The sequence below is a fragment of the Epinephelus moara genome, chromosome 21 (genome assembly GCF_006386435.1).
Source record: "Epinephelus moara isolate mb chromosome 21, YSFRI_EMoa_1.0, whole genome shotgun sequence".
Lineage (NCBI taxonomy): Eukaryota > Metazoa > Chordata > Actinopteri > Perciformes > Serranidae > Epinephelus > Epinephelus moara.
In genome coordinates this window covers 16,628,010-16,643,894 of record NC_065526.1, presented here as the reverse complement: position 1 = coordinate 16,643,894, position 15,885 = coordinate 16,628,010, and the positions used below count along the sequence as shown (strand labels likewise).

General features: G+C 40.6%; 1 protein-coding gene across 5 annotated transcripts; it reads left to right on the top strand.

The window, feature by feature from the left end:
* The first annotated feature begins 1,183 nt into the window (after positions 1–1,183).
* Positions 1,184–15,480, top strand: mier1b (mesoderm induction early response 1b, transcriptional regulator). 5 transcript variants are annotated; one of them, XM_050032332.1, is made up of 13 exons: positions 1,184–1,267; positions 2,053–2,077; positions 4,167–4,315; positions 4,490–4,675; positions 4,820–4,949; positions 5,062–5,129; positions 5,992–6,064; positions 6,218–6,369; positions 8,563–8,644; positions 9,121–9,215; positions 9,587–9,633; positions 11,209–11,336; positions 11,856–15,480. In XM_050032332.1, the coding sequence occupies exons 1-13, from the start codon at positions 1,259–1,261 to the stop codon at positions 12,179–12,181; spliced, it is 1,470 nt and encodes a 489-aa protein (XP_049888289.1). In that variant the 5' UTR covers positions 1,184–1,258; the 3' UTR covers positions 12,182–15,480. The 5 variants fall into 5 exon arrangements, with proteins under 5 accessions (XP_049888289.1, XP_049888286.1, XP_049888288.1 ...); XM_050032329.1 differs by having other exon boundaries at positions 9,506–9,633; XM_050032331.1 differs by having other exon boundaries at positions 9,121–9,227.
* Positions 15,481–15,885: the final 405 nt, after the last annotated feature.

The following is a 15,885-nucleotide window of genomic DNA, read 5'->3' as shown; positions in this document are numbered from 1 at the left end:
CAGACCAGGGGCGAACAGAAAAGCAACAGTAAGAAAGGACCAGAGAGAAACGAACAGGAGGAAAAAGTAGCAAAGATCCCTAAATTAGATTATTTTGGCTCTTTTATGAACAGTTGGCAGTGGTGTGCATGTGCTACCTTAGTAACCTTGTAACTACCTTACGCCACTAGGACAGACTCAAGTACAGTGCAAGTACCTCAAATTTGTACATAAGGACTGAAGTAAATGTACTTGGTTACATTCCACCACTGCATGTATATTTTTTCTTACTGGCCTATTTATACTTTATTAATTCCGAGGAAAATGAAGGCACCCAGTTACTTATTTCACAATGCATTTTTTTTTAATTCAACACTTCATCTATTTTCTGGGGTGCCGAAAAGGGGGGAAAAAGGAGAAGGATTCTAGGGGCCCATGATTAAGAGGGGCCCAGAGAGGCCCCCAATAAAATTATAATACTGACAAAGAATAATATGACACTAAGTTATTAACTAACTTATAATCACAAATATATTTTATTTACAATGTACTGGTAACAATAACTTAATTTGTTTTAGTCACTTTATTCATCTTTATGCAGCAATTTTTTTTTTTTTTTCTCTTTTATCTTTATTCTATTTAATGTCTTTTTTTTTGTCTTGCGCTGCTGTGACATTTGAATTTCCCCTCTGGGGAATCTTATCTTATCATACATGAACACAGATACACATATGGGGATAGAGAATATAAGTGTAAGAATAAAGACATAAGAATAAAAAACACACAGCAGTGAAATGATAGTCTGGTCCAGGACTATTACAGATAGCTGTGACAACAGTAGATATGCTTATAATGCAAATTTAGGTGGTCAGCAGTGCAGGTATTGCAATGTAAGGTGATTAAATTAAAGTAAGAGCAGTGCAGGAGTAATTAGTACTTTGCTATGGATAGTATAAATGCAGTTGAAGATAAATATATTTATCTTCAACTGCATTTATACTATCAGATGCCAATGGAAATGGAGAAATTTATTTTTTATTTATTCATGTTTTTTGTTGTAAAAACTGTGTTAAATGAGGTATAAACAATACTGGGAATATCTAGGCTGTGTAATTTTGTACATACATGTGTGTGTGTTTGCCATGTGTTGTTGGGAATACATTACATAATGTATATGTCACTGCAACATCCACGCTCTGCTCCTGATACTGCAGGTGGGCGGGGCTCTACATCCGGGAACCTCCGCTAACCCCTGACGTGACCCTGCAGGATTGCAAACATGGCGGAGGTAAGAAAGTGAAATAAATATTCGGAAAAAAATAAATTCATACTGCAGGATAGTTACCTCAGTCGAGCGCGTGCGTCGTTCGCGTGTTGTAGCTTTAATACACGAAATTAAGAATCGGCTGTTTGCGTCGCTGGATAGTCGCCATTACTCGACACAGACATGTTTAGTAAACTTCGGGTTTAGCTAACGTTAGCTGCGCTAGCCCCGACGGAAGGTAGCTGCTGCGTTAGCGATGTTACTTCGCGGTTTTGTTTAAGAACACTCAACTATCGAGTTTAGCGTTTTTAATTAGATTTGTAGCGTTTGTTTCGTGGTTAGAGGTGTTTTACGTGTTGTTTTTCGGTTACAACACGCAGGTAGTTGGTATCAGGCGTAACTTAGACGCGTTAGCTAAATATATAAATGAGATTTAGCTTTGAATTTGTGTGTAAGTTAGCCGTTTGAGTAAATTAACCCAGCAGGCGCTCGCGCGTTGTAGCTAACTGCGGTTGACTGCAGGCGGCGAACAGCAGCGTAGTTAACGGTATTGTGTTCATACTGGTTCATAAATGTTCCCACAGGAAGTGCTGACAGTCTTCTTTGTTTCTTTTCTCACTGAACTGCAGTCAGCCTTCAGGGCACAGGGTCGAGCGCGCTTTTTCTCAACTCTCCTTTATGTCCCCCCTGTCAGAGTAACTCATATGTAAAGTTACACTCAACATGGAGTCGTTACTGATTGTACACATGATGAGATATTTTCATCTGAAGCTGTTCTTTAACTTTATTTTATGTTTTTCGCTTTACAGCCCTCCCTCGGGAATTCGAGCCCAGGTACATAAAGTTGGAGCCTTTCTCTTGTTGTTTGGGTGCATGGAAAATCTGTTGTATTGTCTAGCAATCAATAATACCCGCTCAGTTTGATAGGAAAGGAATAATTGTGGTCACCAAAATATACAAATTGATTTATAGTTTGAGACAGTGGTTTTCAAACTTTAGAGGGCAAGCCAAAAATTCAAGGCACACCTATATTTATATCTCTGCTCAAAAGACTCTATAACATGTGTTATCACTCTTACTGCAACATAAATGTTTGTTTTATTTACTTATATCAAATAACAATTGACAACCAACAATTACCCATAAAATATTTATTAACAAAGTGATTCAAAAACGTATTTTAAATGGTTTAAAATGACATCAAACCACCAATAACACATCCATTTAAACAGGAAATAATGTAAGATAATGTGATGTGTCACACACTTAGAATTCCCTTGCAAGAAGGACAACATGTAGGTCACTGTAAAGGTTTTTAAATTGAATTAAATGACATGTTTTGGGTAGAGTTCGCCTCTTTGTTAAGAAATGGGTGCACACAACGTACTGATACAGCAAGTTAAAAATTAATTTAGGCCCAGTCGGATATTGCAATAATAATGTGTGGTTATCACAAAATCCCCACCATTTGAGAAACACTGGTCTAAGACTTCATCACCTTTATATCAAAACTGATTGTTATTGTTAGGATGCTATTAACAACAAAAACAATAGATATTAATATCGTTAATTATTGGTTATTTGTGTGTTTTCTGATATGTTTGCACGAGTGCTGTTCGTAAACAATGGCAAAACAGTTTTATTTTAGTGAGACAAAATGCTTTCTTTGCAGCTACAAGCCTATAGGAATATATCTGTAATTTATTAATTCTGGTAAGGGTTGGATGGTGTAATTATATATATATATTGTGTGATGATATAAATTTGTCTATCATTAGGGATTGTTAAGTAATGTTTATACCCTGCAATCAGTCCCTTTACTATCTCTGGCTGTATCAAGCTGTTGTGGGAAATGCTGTCAATTAATGTACATGATTACTTAATAGGGATGCACAGTAATATCGGCATGTCATTGGTATCAGCTGATAATGGCTTTAAAATAAAATATCGAATTGCCAGCATGCTAATAATATCGGTACATCATCAGTATTGGCCAATATTGGCTTTAAAATGAGCTATCAGAAACAACCAATGTGCTTTTTGAATGAATATTTTATTTAAATATATCTTAAAAAGTATTATATTTTATGTCTCCATCTGCTGGTGGGCCATCACGATAAGAGTATGCATGCATAATATGATAATTCAACTACAGAAGAGACCTGATGATCACTAAAATATGGTGGGGGGAAAAGTGGATTTATCTATCTGTATCAGTTGTTGGTCAAATGAGTTGTTAAATGTTAAATATTAGCATATCAGATATCAGCAAAAAAATCCAATATCGGGCTTCCCTATTACATAACGGTAATGTTAGATTTAAAGTAATTTTGCATCAGTGTAGTAAAGTACTTTGATTATTGGTAACAAGCTCCCTGGACTGACCAAAATAGACATTCCAATGTGGGTATTTCATCTGTAAGATCTCAAAGGAGTACTTCACCCACAAAATGACCATTTGTGAATCAGTTATTCATGCCGTGTCACTTTGAGTTCATGAAGAAAACTTTTCCTTGCGTGCCTCCATGGTGAACAAAGAATCCAAAACCTGAGACAGGTCTTGATGAAGTAAACTTTTAGTCCAGTGCAGGAAAAGCTGAAGCAAGGCAGTGCAACATGATTTGGAAGAACTGAGCACAAGACTGGATATATGTAAAGGGTCGTTTTGTGGGTGAAGTATTCCCTTTAATTTCAAATCAGTTCTGTGAAGTGTTAGACTATTGAAGAAAGTACGTAAATGAAGTTTAATTGAATTTTGACAAAATTCACAATATCGTTACATATATTGCAGATATGAAATAACATATTGAAGAAAGATGATTTGATCCAAATCGCCCACGTGTTCATTATTTCCAGAAGTAAATGTTTGACTCAGACATACATTCAAGCAGTATTACTTTAAATCTTGTGGTCACTTTTCCAGGAGGTTCAGCAGGTTCCGATGACCATGATTTCGACCCATCAGCAGACATGCTTGTCCATGACTTTGATGATGAACGCACCCTGGAGGAAGAAGAAATGTTGGAAGCATCAGACGAGACCAATGCCAACGAAATTGAAGATCTTGCACGGGTGAGTTTCAGTCTTATCAGTCTTACCAATCAATTTTGGGACCAACTGCAGGTTCCAAACCTGAGTTTTGAATTTACATTCACATCAAAATGATTTCTTTGGGCATCAAATTGTCAGGTGTACGTTTAGAAACATTTTACACTTTAGAAAACACATCATTTTTTCCTTCAACAGGAGGGGGAGATGCCCATTCATGAGCTGCTGAGTCTGTACGGTTATGGGGGCGGTTCACCAGCAGATGAGGATGAAGAGGAGGAGGAAGAACCCGAGGAAGAGGAAGATGATGAGGAAGAGGATGAGGAAGAGGACTTAGACAATGATGAAAGCAGTAGAAGCACTGGCGAGTTAAAAAGAAATGAGGTATGTTAGTGTTTCCCGATTCTCTTGACATTGATATGGTTTCCATTAACTTACAATATATTTTCTTGTGTTTAATGTTCTGTGTAATTTTAGCATTTTTTATTGACTTTGTGTGTGTGTGTGTGTTTGTTTGTGTGTCTTCAGGGTGAGGGTGTTAAGGTCTCATCAGGACAGGGGGATGAAGCCCAGGTGCCCTCTGAGGTCCGCACACGCTCAGTCAGGTCCCTTGGTACAGCAGAACTCATTCGCCCCCAGAAACTCAAGTACTTTGAAAGTATGTGCCAACTAACCTCATTTTCTGTCTATTCTTTCCTCTGGTTGCAATTAAATGCAGATTTTTTTCTGTGAGATTCGACTCGTTAAATGGATATCACATTGTGCCTCAGGTAATAATGATGCAGAGGAGGAGTCAGATGAAGATGAGGACTACGTTCCATCTGAAGACTGGAAAAAGGTGTGTAAGAACGTTATTCATCAGAGCTTCAGACGCTTGTACTCTCAGATTACAGCTTGATTTATATTGAACGCTGATAAATGTATGACTTCAAAAAATACACTGAGCTCACTGCAGCAACATGAAAGCCCCGTTTTCACCAAACACTTTCAGTATGGTACCTTTGGACCCAAAAGTAACCCTTCAGACATGGTACCTAGACCCTAGGTTTTTTCAGTGTTTCCTCGCAAACAGTACCCTTAAATTTAAGTTATTATTTTCTCAGTCCACAGCTGCTGCAAGAGGCAGCAAAACATCCTTTCATTTTATAGTTACAGTTAACTAATATATGTTAAACTCTGCATGGTATGAACAGTAGTTACATGAGCCTCAAAACCAGCCACAACTCAGCCCTGAGCAGAGTGACTGTCCTCAATCGACCAATCAACAGACTGCAGTGTTCACAGCTCCACCTTTTAGTACCAGATCTGTGTGCTAGGTACCCCAACAGAGGAGTTATAAAAAAAAAAAAAAGGAGACGGCAAGGAACGGTTTCATTGGTACCATCCACAACTTTTCACAGTGGAAACGGAAAAAATGCGTATCAGACTGAACTGAACTAGATTGCTTGGTGGAAATGGGGCTTAAACTGAACTTCTCCAACAGAGTAGACTTTTCTGAAAGGAGCAATCAGAAATATTCACAATGGGAGAAAATATTCCCAAAAACCAAATGTGTGCTGAAAATTTGTGCAGAAATTTCTTCTTGTTTTCATGGTGTAAAGAATCACAGTCAAAGTTGCAAGCAAATTTCATATTTGTAATAAATAATGAAGAAATTGTCTGCCTACACTCAGTCTAAACTGTGTGTTTATTCCCTACAGGAAATCATGGTCGGTTCCATGTATCAGGCAGAAACTCCTGTTGGCCTGTGTAAATATAAAGACAATGAAAAGGGTAAGCTGGCTGTTTGTTGTCTTGCTGTCTTCACCTATGTATTTAAGCTGTAACACTGTGTGTTCTTTCTGGATCCAAAAGATCTAAAGATGGTGCTGTGGTAGACAAAAGGCTGACATGGCATCGCCTGTTTTCTTTGAATTTGTCCCGTAGTTTATGAAAACGATGACCAGTTGTTGTGGAACCCTGAGTGTCTTCCTGAAGGCAAAGTGGTGGAGTTCTTGACTGAAGCATCGAGGCGGACAGGAGAGGAGAAAGGAGTGGATGCAATCCCAGAGGGGTCCCATATCAAAGATAATGAACAGGTGACAGCAACATATCTGAAGCTTGTGCTGAAGGATCAAGCTGGTCAAAGTCTATATTTTTCTTACTGACTACATTTACATGCACGCTAATATTTCACTATTATTTTGAATATGACAATAATCTGAATTTGATACAGGTCATGTAAATGGCATGTACAGTTTTGATATTCCAAATTGAGCCTCTTTTTGAAAGTATTATTTCCCACTTAAGATATTACTTTGGTTTTAGAAGGATTTTGTGGACATGTACAGCCCAGTTCAGACCAAAGATTCGTGATGAGACGAAACAGTTTGAGAACATTGCAGAGAAAAGTTGCGGCAGTGTGAAGTGGCTGTCTGAGCTCAAATGAAGCTGGTTGATGATGTCACCTGCAACTCTGCTGGTCAAGTCGCTGGCGGCTGGTATTGGAACGTTGCACATCATCTGTTTTAACAGCCAATCAGCTTGTAGTGAAGTCTGCTGGTGTTTGTTTGCTGCGGCAGGTGCTCTGTCCCTGCTGAGCCCTCTGTGTCTGTCCTCAGTGTGCTGGTGTTGGACGATGGGTCCCTACTAGTCGCTGTATGTGCTTATGCCCCCTCACACACACACACATTCTCTTTGACCAAATAATTGGCGCTGCTTACTTATATTATTGTGGCATATTGATTATGAATACAGTCCATCTGTGATGTTCCTTTTGTTTATTTTTCTCCGTTTCATCACTACTACAAATGCAGCTGTAGCCAGTATCTCACTATCACTATCCTCATTCATATTTTAAGATGCTACAAATTATATTCAGCCACTAAACAAGCCTGAAATAAGAACAGAAGTACGGAGAGTTGTTGCATAGAGATGATACACTGTCTCATCTAGTTGCATTGGTGTGAACCAGCAGGTTTTTAGAACATTGTAGAACGGTGCATTGCAAGTGGTTGCATATTTCAACTCATCACGAATCTTTGGTCTAAACTGGGCTTATGTGGCACATTCGGAATATGCATCTCATTCTGGGGGTTTTGCCACAGCGTGCAACACATGAGGCCCGTTTCCACTGAAGAAGTTCTTGGTACTATTTGGGGGGCAGGAACTACTACAGGAACGTCCTCTCGCTCGGCCCTCTCAACCGCCGTGTCTCCACTGAGAGAGCGGAGTAGGAGGAAGGTTCCTGTAAAGTTACCGTGCTCTGTATGTGACGTAATCGTTGTGTGACCATTTTGACCGGGGCGACGTAGGGACGCCGTTAGCCGTTAGCGGTGTCTGTAATAACTCCGGTCACAGTCCGTGAAAAAAATATTTTTTTCCAGCGGGAAGTCTTAGTTACAACATGATTGAGCTAACTGGAGTAGTTTCATGTCGTATCCGACAACGGGAGGCTTTTAAGAGATGACGTCCTGATGTTAGCTTTGCTGCTGCTGTTAGCTGTCCCTGTCAGCTGATGCTTTCTAGACATCGTGATTTCCCAAAACTGAATAAATACCACACATAGCAACACAAAACTGCTTTGCTAGCTCAATCATGTTGTAACTAAGATATCCGCTGGAAAAAATATTTTTTTCACGGACCGTTTATTGAGTTATTACAGACACCGCTAACAGCTAACGGTTAGCCCAGCTAATCTACGATAACCATGTTATTAATTACAAAACGTCAAATCCCGCCTTGAGTATATCCAATCAGCACCAAGTAATCCCCAAGCCCCAGCCAGGAGTTTCTTGGGGCCGTTCTGAGTACCTACTCCAAGGCAGGGACTTGTTTAGCCCCTGTAAAAGTTCCGGAACTCTGTCCTTCGGGGGTGGTTCCTGCGGTGGAGACATGCACCAACGGCCCTGGCCCCAGCCCCGTAAAATTACCCCCAAGTTCCTGCGGTGGAAACGGGCCTATGGACTTTTATCATGGCTGGTTTAGAGATGCATACTCAAAAGAAACCCACATTTCTGGTCGAAAGGAGAGCACACCTATTTTGAGCTACTTTTAAAGATTTGCATTTTAAATAAGAAAGAATTGGCTTGGGGCTGAGTGCTACAGACAAGGTGGGAAAGTCAGAAAGTGTTAAGAGACATGTTGTTGATCTTTTCATGGGTTTTTTGTCAATAAAAATGTCACCTTTAAATTTAAATGCTTTAAATCAAATGACTTGTGATTAACTTTATTACATGTTAAGAGCTTTTCACATGGGTAACAAACTTGTTTGATCATTTGTTTCTCTGCAGGCATTGTATGAACTAGTGAAATGTGACTTTGACACAGAGGAAGCTTTAAGAAGACTAAGGTTTAATGTAAAAGCAGCCAGAGGTGAGTAGACGAAAAAGCCTCAATGTCTTTCATACACTGACCTTCAGTTTTCTCTGATGCAACATGTTCTGTGAATGATGGTGTTCTGTGTTTGAATCGTGTTAAAGCTGGGGTAGGCAGAAATCTGGAAAGGCAAAAAAATGTATAAATACACACAGAATCCAGCCAGCTCAAACCCCCCCATCACAGTGTCAAGAGGGGGCCGGTGGCCAGTGGCAGCGCAGGGGCTGACCTGTGTAACGGCAGCAGAAAGTTAGCTGATCTGGCCGGGAGTCAAGGCTGTTTGGTCCCACTAGCTAGGATTTGTGCTGGCTAGAATCAGGCTGCTGCGGCCGCTGACTGGGGGTCTGTCTCCAGAGCTGCTGCCCAAAGATTATTACTGGATTTTTGCCCAGTGATACCAAAATTAAACTGCCTACCCCAGCTTTAAGAAGACCTTACAGATACAACATTAACACTTCTTCTCTCTGTAACAGAGGAGCTTTCTGTCTGGACTGAGGAGGAATGTAGAAATTTTGAACAAGGACTAAAAGCTTATGGCAAAGACTTTCATTTAATACAGGCCAACAAGGTAAGAGAAGAAGTAAGAGAAAACAAATCATTTCAACCATTTTGACAATCATGACATTCATTTAAAATGTATGTTAATGTTTTACTGTGTGATGTGCAGGGTTGGCATTAACCTTGTTGCATTTTAACACATCAGATTTCTCAGTTTTTAAAGTGTCTGTTCATCGTATAAACTTTGTTAGAGTCTCAAGCAATAAATAGATTTGTGTATTATTTGACATTGTACTGAATCTATCTCTTCAGACGATGGTAATAATGGTTATTTCATGTCTGCTGAATTAAATCTTTCAGGTGAGAACTAGGTCTGTAGGAGAATGTGTGGCCTTTTATTACATGTGGAAGAAGTCTGAGCGTTATGATTTCTTTGCACAGCAAACCAGACTTGGGAAAAGGAAATACAACCTTCACCCTGGTGTCACGTAAGTTTAAAAGATAAATACATAACAGTTGTGTGTAAATTATTCATGGAAGAAACTGTATTCCTGTTTCAGGTTGATGTGTTGGGTCATGTTGGTTGTTTCTAATATTCCAACAGAGCGTTTTAGATCCAAAACAACAATCATCACATTCAGTAATGTAAACAGATTCTTAATTTGTTTGGTGTGACAATAAGTCAGCTGCTGGCGGGTTGTGTTTTTTGCAGGCAAACACTACACATTAAGCTTTGCTCAAACACCAGGGTTTCCACAGTCATGAAAAACCTGGAAAAGTCATGGAACTCTACAATCTTGTTTTCCAGGCCTGGAAAAGTTATGACATTTTGTTGTGTGTAATGAAAGTGTTGCAGTAATCTTCTATAGATAACCTTCCACATAATGTAACACAGCAGTGAATTTATTTATTGCAGCTGTTGACGTAAATTACTGCAGCTTTAATACGCGTTGATGTGTGACAACGTTTTGTTTACCATTACCTACGTTTCTCTGTTTGTTCCCCATGTTCTGTCTCTCTCCATCTGTGTATGCCAGCCAGCTGGACTTAACTTTTAACAGAGGTTGAATCTGATATGTTTGAACTATGCCAGGCAAGTGGGGCAAGAAAAGTAATGTTGTGACAGTGTGATTTCACGTTTCCATGCCTATGCCCCGCTACTACTTCTAAATTGTGCCGCATTTTTGAGATAGAGCAATTGACATGGGCATCCTTGAGTGTTCAGTTGTCTCTCTGAGCGCCAGTGGCACTTTGGTTTTGTTTCAGCTGCTCTGAAAGTAGAGCGTGATAGTTTTGAAACTAAGGAGCTTTGTTTTTCAATCAAATTAACCAACCTTACAACTGAACTGTCGACTGTCACTCCAGGAGCTCTACTGCTTCACGCCCGCAGACGTTAGACAAGAAAAGTTGTCTTTTTGTGCTTTGAATATCCTTTAGTTTTTATTCTGTTGAAATACTCCAGTAAGCCAATAAAATGTTTTTCTTTTGTGCGTGAGGAAGCACAAGGAGTCTAATGTGTTGTACAAAGCCTGAGCACCAGGAAGGCAATATTTAAAAATTAGTTTATCATAAAAAATTAGATTGTATTCATTTGTATTCATTCATTAATTTTGTATGGCTATAATTTCTGGGCGTATAATAACAGTCACGCTCTGCCACGGTCGAACATAACAGACCTTGTGTTATTTCAGCCAAAGGAATGTAACAGCCGTGAAGCAAGGATTAAATAAAAGATAAAGTTCTCAACACTAGGACTAACCTAGTCTGTCTGGCCATGTGAATTAATTAATGGCTTAACTGAGGATTTTGCTCTATGAATCACCTCCTGGATTTAGTGGCACAACTTGTGAAACCACCTCAACAACCACAGCAGCACAAGGTTGCACAGCAGACTGTTGGGACTGACTTTATGTATTGCAACATGCTTCTTTGAAACAGTGTTAGACCCTAACAAGGACCCGCCTGCAACTGACAGACCAGACCACATACACTTGGCTAGTTTTTAAACCATATCAAGAGTGGAGGTTGTTTGTAAAGGCTTGTGTGTTACTGTGTGTCATCAGAGACTACATGGACAGATTACTGGATGAGACGGAGAGCGCAACGTCCAGCAGGGCGGCATCGCCTCCTCCCACCACGTCCAGCAGCAGCGCCAGCCACTCAGAGAGGGAAGACAGCAGCAGTCAGAACGGTGAGCTTATGGATACAAGTGCACACACACCAGTGGTTAATTAAACAGTTTTTAATTTTAAAATCTAAACCAAGTCTATAAGGGATAGTTTGGGTCCTTTTAAGTGGGTTTGTATGAGGAACTTAGTCACAGTCAGTGTGTTATCTACAGTAGATCCAGTACACCCCCAGTTTGGGAATCAATTTATGTTCTCTTGCCCAGGTTTTAAGATATCTGTGTTGGGTTTCTGCCTCCACCCCATTACAGTTAAAATGATTGGAATTTAATTTGTGGTGCTCCTAGCATTGACAAATTACATTTGAACATTTCAACAACAAAATCTCTTTACATAAAAGGTGTCTTTGTTTCAGTCGAAATCCCGTGTTGTCAACTGCTTTAACTGGGAATATTTCTTAGGTATAAGCACATCTGTCCTGGTATCTCAAAATCCAAAGACTCTGCATGGCCAGATACTACAACAGTTTTTGTAATTTGGGTGATCCAGCTTTTAAATGGTCAATTTTCTCTTTTCTTTGTCAGGTATTGCAAGCCACAATTCCACCCACCCAGTGGATGGCGCTCAGTTGCCCCACGTAAATCCAGTCAAACCTGAGACAGTTCAGTCCAACGGTCCCTCCCATCCGTCAGTGGAAGCTCCGCCTCCTCCCATTTCAGACAACAACTCCAACGGCTGCAGCCAACCCAGTGCGCCCAGCCATGACCAAAACGGTTCTCTGGAGCCTTCGCTGGACCACAGAGACACAGCAACAGCAGCAGCACATGAAAGGCCAGCCAAGAGATGCAGGACGGAGGCAGAGCCACTGGGCCAAAGTGAGGTGGAACCATCCAGAACGCAGGAGAACTGAAGGATACAGAGTTCAGTGATGTAGACTTTCAATAGACGCTGAATTAGGGGGGGAATTGTCCCCACTGCTCCATCTCTGGGCAGAGCTGAGGGGTTAAGAGCTTGAGGAAAGAGCCCCTCATGGCCCGTGAGCGCAGTATCTCTTGAGAGCAAAGACTCTTTGATAAGGTCACTGAAAGTCACACCTTGAAGAACACAGCCAACCAAACTGCAGCTGGTCCTCCAGGAGAGGCAGTGGCCGCTCCGTCTCCCCCGTCCCTCCGACCCATCCATGTACTGACCGCCTGCAGAGCTCATCCCAAAGCACCACAGCTCCATCCTCTCCTACAAAACTTCTTCTTCTACCCATCGTCTTTATTCCCTTTTTGGAGACTGACTGACAAAATTTTTGCCAAGAATTTCATTTTTTTTTCTATTTGTACTAAAAGAAATCACCTGTGATATTTTTTTACACAAGAGATATTTATATTTTTTAACAAAAGAAAACTATGATAGTTGACTGCTGTTCAAGCGATTTGAACATTTGGTGAAACGAGGAACGCGTTTTAAACGATGATGTGCTTAAGTTGTCAAAAAGAGGCAAAGTAGGCAAACACAAGATGAGTAATGCTGCGCTCACTTGGAGTCAGGCAGGACGGTAGACGGCAAATTGGATATTGTTTTTGTGGATGAGGGCAGGATGGGAAAATGAGGTGGGTCCAGCAAAGAATGCCTGTAAGGAGAGACCTAACTCGTTGCTGTCTTTTGCCGTAACATAGCTCCTTCACACACACAGAAAATCTGAAGAATCACTGGACATTACAAGCAAAATAACATAATGAACACAAAATAATTTAATTTAAAGGTTCTGTATGTAACTTTAAGAAAATCCTTTTATTAGTGAGACTTCTCTCTGATGCTGTTGCTTGCGCTCCGGTGCTCATACTCTGCAGCCACGAGCAAGCACCTGGGCATCGGCCAAAGTAAGACATTGGTTGTGGTGATAGAAGGCACGAAAAATCATACTAAGAATAATGTTACTATGCAATAAAATATATTTTATTTGGACCATTTGCTCCATGATACCAAATATTTTACGGTTTGCAAATCACATTAGCATAGCAAAGTTACAGCTAACATTAGCTCAGGTTAGAGTTAGCTTGTTGGCCACAACTGCATTGCTCTTGGCTAGCAGAAAGTACTTTGTATCATTACGTCTTTTACTGTTGGCTAAATCAACACCAATATGCCTAAGTTAGTAGCATGTATCACGTTAGCTGGGGAAGTAATTTGGCAAACTATCCACTTAACAAATCCACTCAGATAGTATTTTGCTAACGATAACATTTAAGTTAAGCTAACTTTAACCAGCTAAGCTACTCTGCTGTCAATTAAACGGCAAGTGAGTCAAGTTACCAGCCAGATCAGCCATGGCGTCTGGATTAAATAAATGCTTATTACACAAGACTTGATGGCAGCTCAGACGTTAGCAACTGTAGCAACTTGAATTCAGCCAGCACAAACCCCGGTCCTGGGGTTCACAGTGGGCAGGTGGCCAGCAGCAGCAACAAACTGTACTTATCCGGCAAGGACCCGGGACTGGACCCCTGGCACTCAGGCACTCTGTCTTGCTCGGGCTGTATTCAAGAAGCTAAGTGAAGGTCTGTCTCCTCTGGGCCGCTGCTAAATGTATGTAACGAAAACAGCATGTGTGGACTCGTTGGTGGACTCCATTTCTTAGCTTACGTTAGCTAGTGTCGCACACTGTTAGCGCTATAGCAGACCTGAAGTGAGGCAAGGCACTTGGGAATGCACGTAACACCTCAACCTTTGGATTTCTGGGGCAAATTTCAGCCTGAGTCCTTGACGTAGAAGTCAGTCCACAGGCTGCTCGAGGCAACCAAGAAAAGTCACGCCACAAACTGTTCACCCATCGGCAATAAAAAATGATTTATACTACTAAAAAGTTGCATACAGAACCATTTTCTTCCATTCTTTATAAACAATATAGTGTCACCATCGCAACATATCATCATGCATGTTTTGTTTTACTGCCACTTTCCCGTGCCATCCAGAAGGCGTTGGTCTGCCCTCTACCGTCGGCCTGATCCCATGTGATGGCAGCATACAGCTGGTGCTGTCGCTCTGTAGTTGCACTTTGATTGTATGTTCCTCATCTTCACTGATAAGGAGCGGTGTCGAAACCCAGCAGAAATACATTTTTCACTCCTCTTCTGAACCCGGCCTCTATCATGGCTGTTTGTTGAATCCTGATAAATAAACCAATGGGTTCGTCCCCCCGCGGGTTTGTTTGTGTAAAGCAGCTGACATCAGTGATGTCCTGTATTATAACTCATCATGTAGAAGATCGCTGTATTTTTGGATTTTCATAGTCAGTGCTTTGCTCGACGCTTTGTTTTTACTAGACAGAATGTCCGTGATTTTTAATGTAAAGTTTGTATAGATTTCTTACCTTGAGCAGTTGGTACATTTTTTAATAACTGTCTGTTCATCTCTGTACGTTCCGGTCTTCCTCGTAGGCTGTTGCTTTTTGTTGAGGAAATCTTTGGCCTGTGTTGCTCTGAGGTGGATGTAATGAAAACAGTAGCCATTCCTTTTCCCCTCTCTGTTTGGCAGCACTTCCCATTCCTGTGTGACCTTGCACAATCTGAAATGTTTGTTGCATCTTTTGTGCATAGAAAAAGCCCCACATTGTGGTTGAGTGTGCTGCTTGCCTTTGTTTTGAAACCTCTGCTTACTCACAGTGCTCGGTTTGAACCGATATTTCCTGTCGTTCCTCGGTCAGTGGCTTCAGAGTTCAGAGCAGTGGATTTCCAGCATTGAAACAGCCCCAGGTCGACACGAGGGTGTGACCTGGAAGACCTTAATTTGTTTTGGTACAGTAGCTGTTCAGCTTGATGCTTACGCGTTTTACTTTGTACTCCAGCTTTGAACTTACATTCACAAATTAAGATAAGTTTGTCTCAGATAATGTTGATCCATGTAGTCCTTTCTTTCCCTTTGTTGACAATGATGTCTTTTTTTCTTCTTTTTTTTTTCTCTGTAAATGACGACATGAATAAAAACGAAGTGTATTCCAAGACTGGCTATGGATGGAATAACATTGGCTATATTTAATAAATGTATTAATAAGTCTGGGTTGTTGTGAGTTTTCAAACATAAGCTCGAGCTTCACAGCTTGATCCAAAGATGATTTAATTTGTTTTTCTGTCTGTAATAAATATTATTTATCATTATTAACGCTCTTAATACTGTTCGAGGCAACCCCCTCCTAATGTGACTACACTGTAAGAAATAAACTGAATTCATAGTCCGTGTTCTTTAAAGTGAAGTTCAACTGACACTTATATCAGGGTTTAAGGGACAGTTCTCACTAAAATCAGAAACCCATATTTTTCCTCTTACCTGTAGTGCTGTTTATCAGTCTACATTGTTTAAGTGTGAGTTGCCAAGTGTTGGAGATATCAGCCGTAGAGATGTCTGCCTTCTCTCCAATACAATGGAAATTGATGGCACTCGGCTTGTGGTGCTCAAAGTGCCAAAAAATACATTTGAAAAACTCAACATCAATGTCTCTTTACAGAAATCATGACCTGAGGGGTATTCCAGGTAGGAGGTTCAACATACTCTGAGTCTAACCCTGAACTCTGAGTTGATTTACCCTGAGATGGGAAACTCTGAGTTACCGGTTCCAGAACAGCTGAT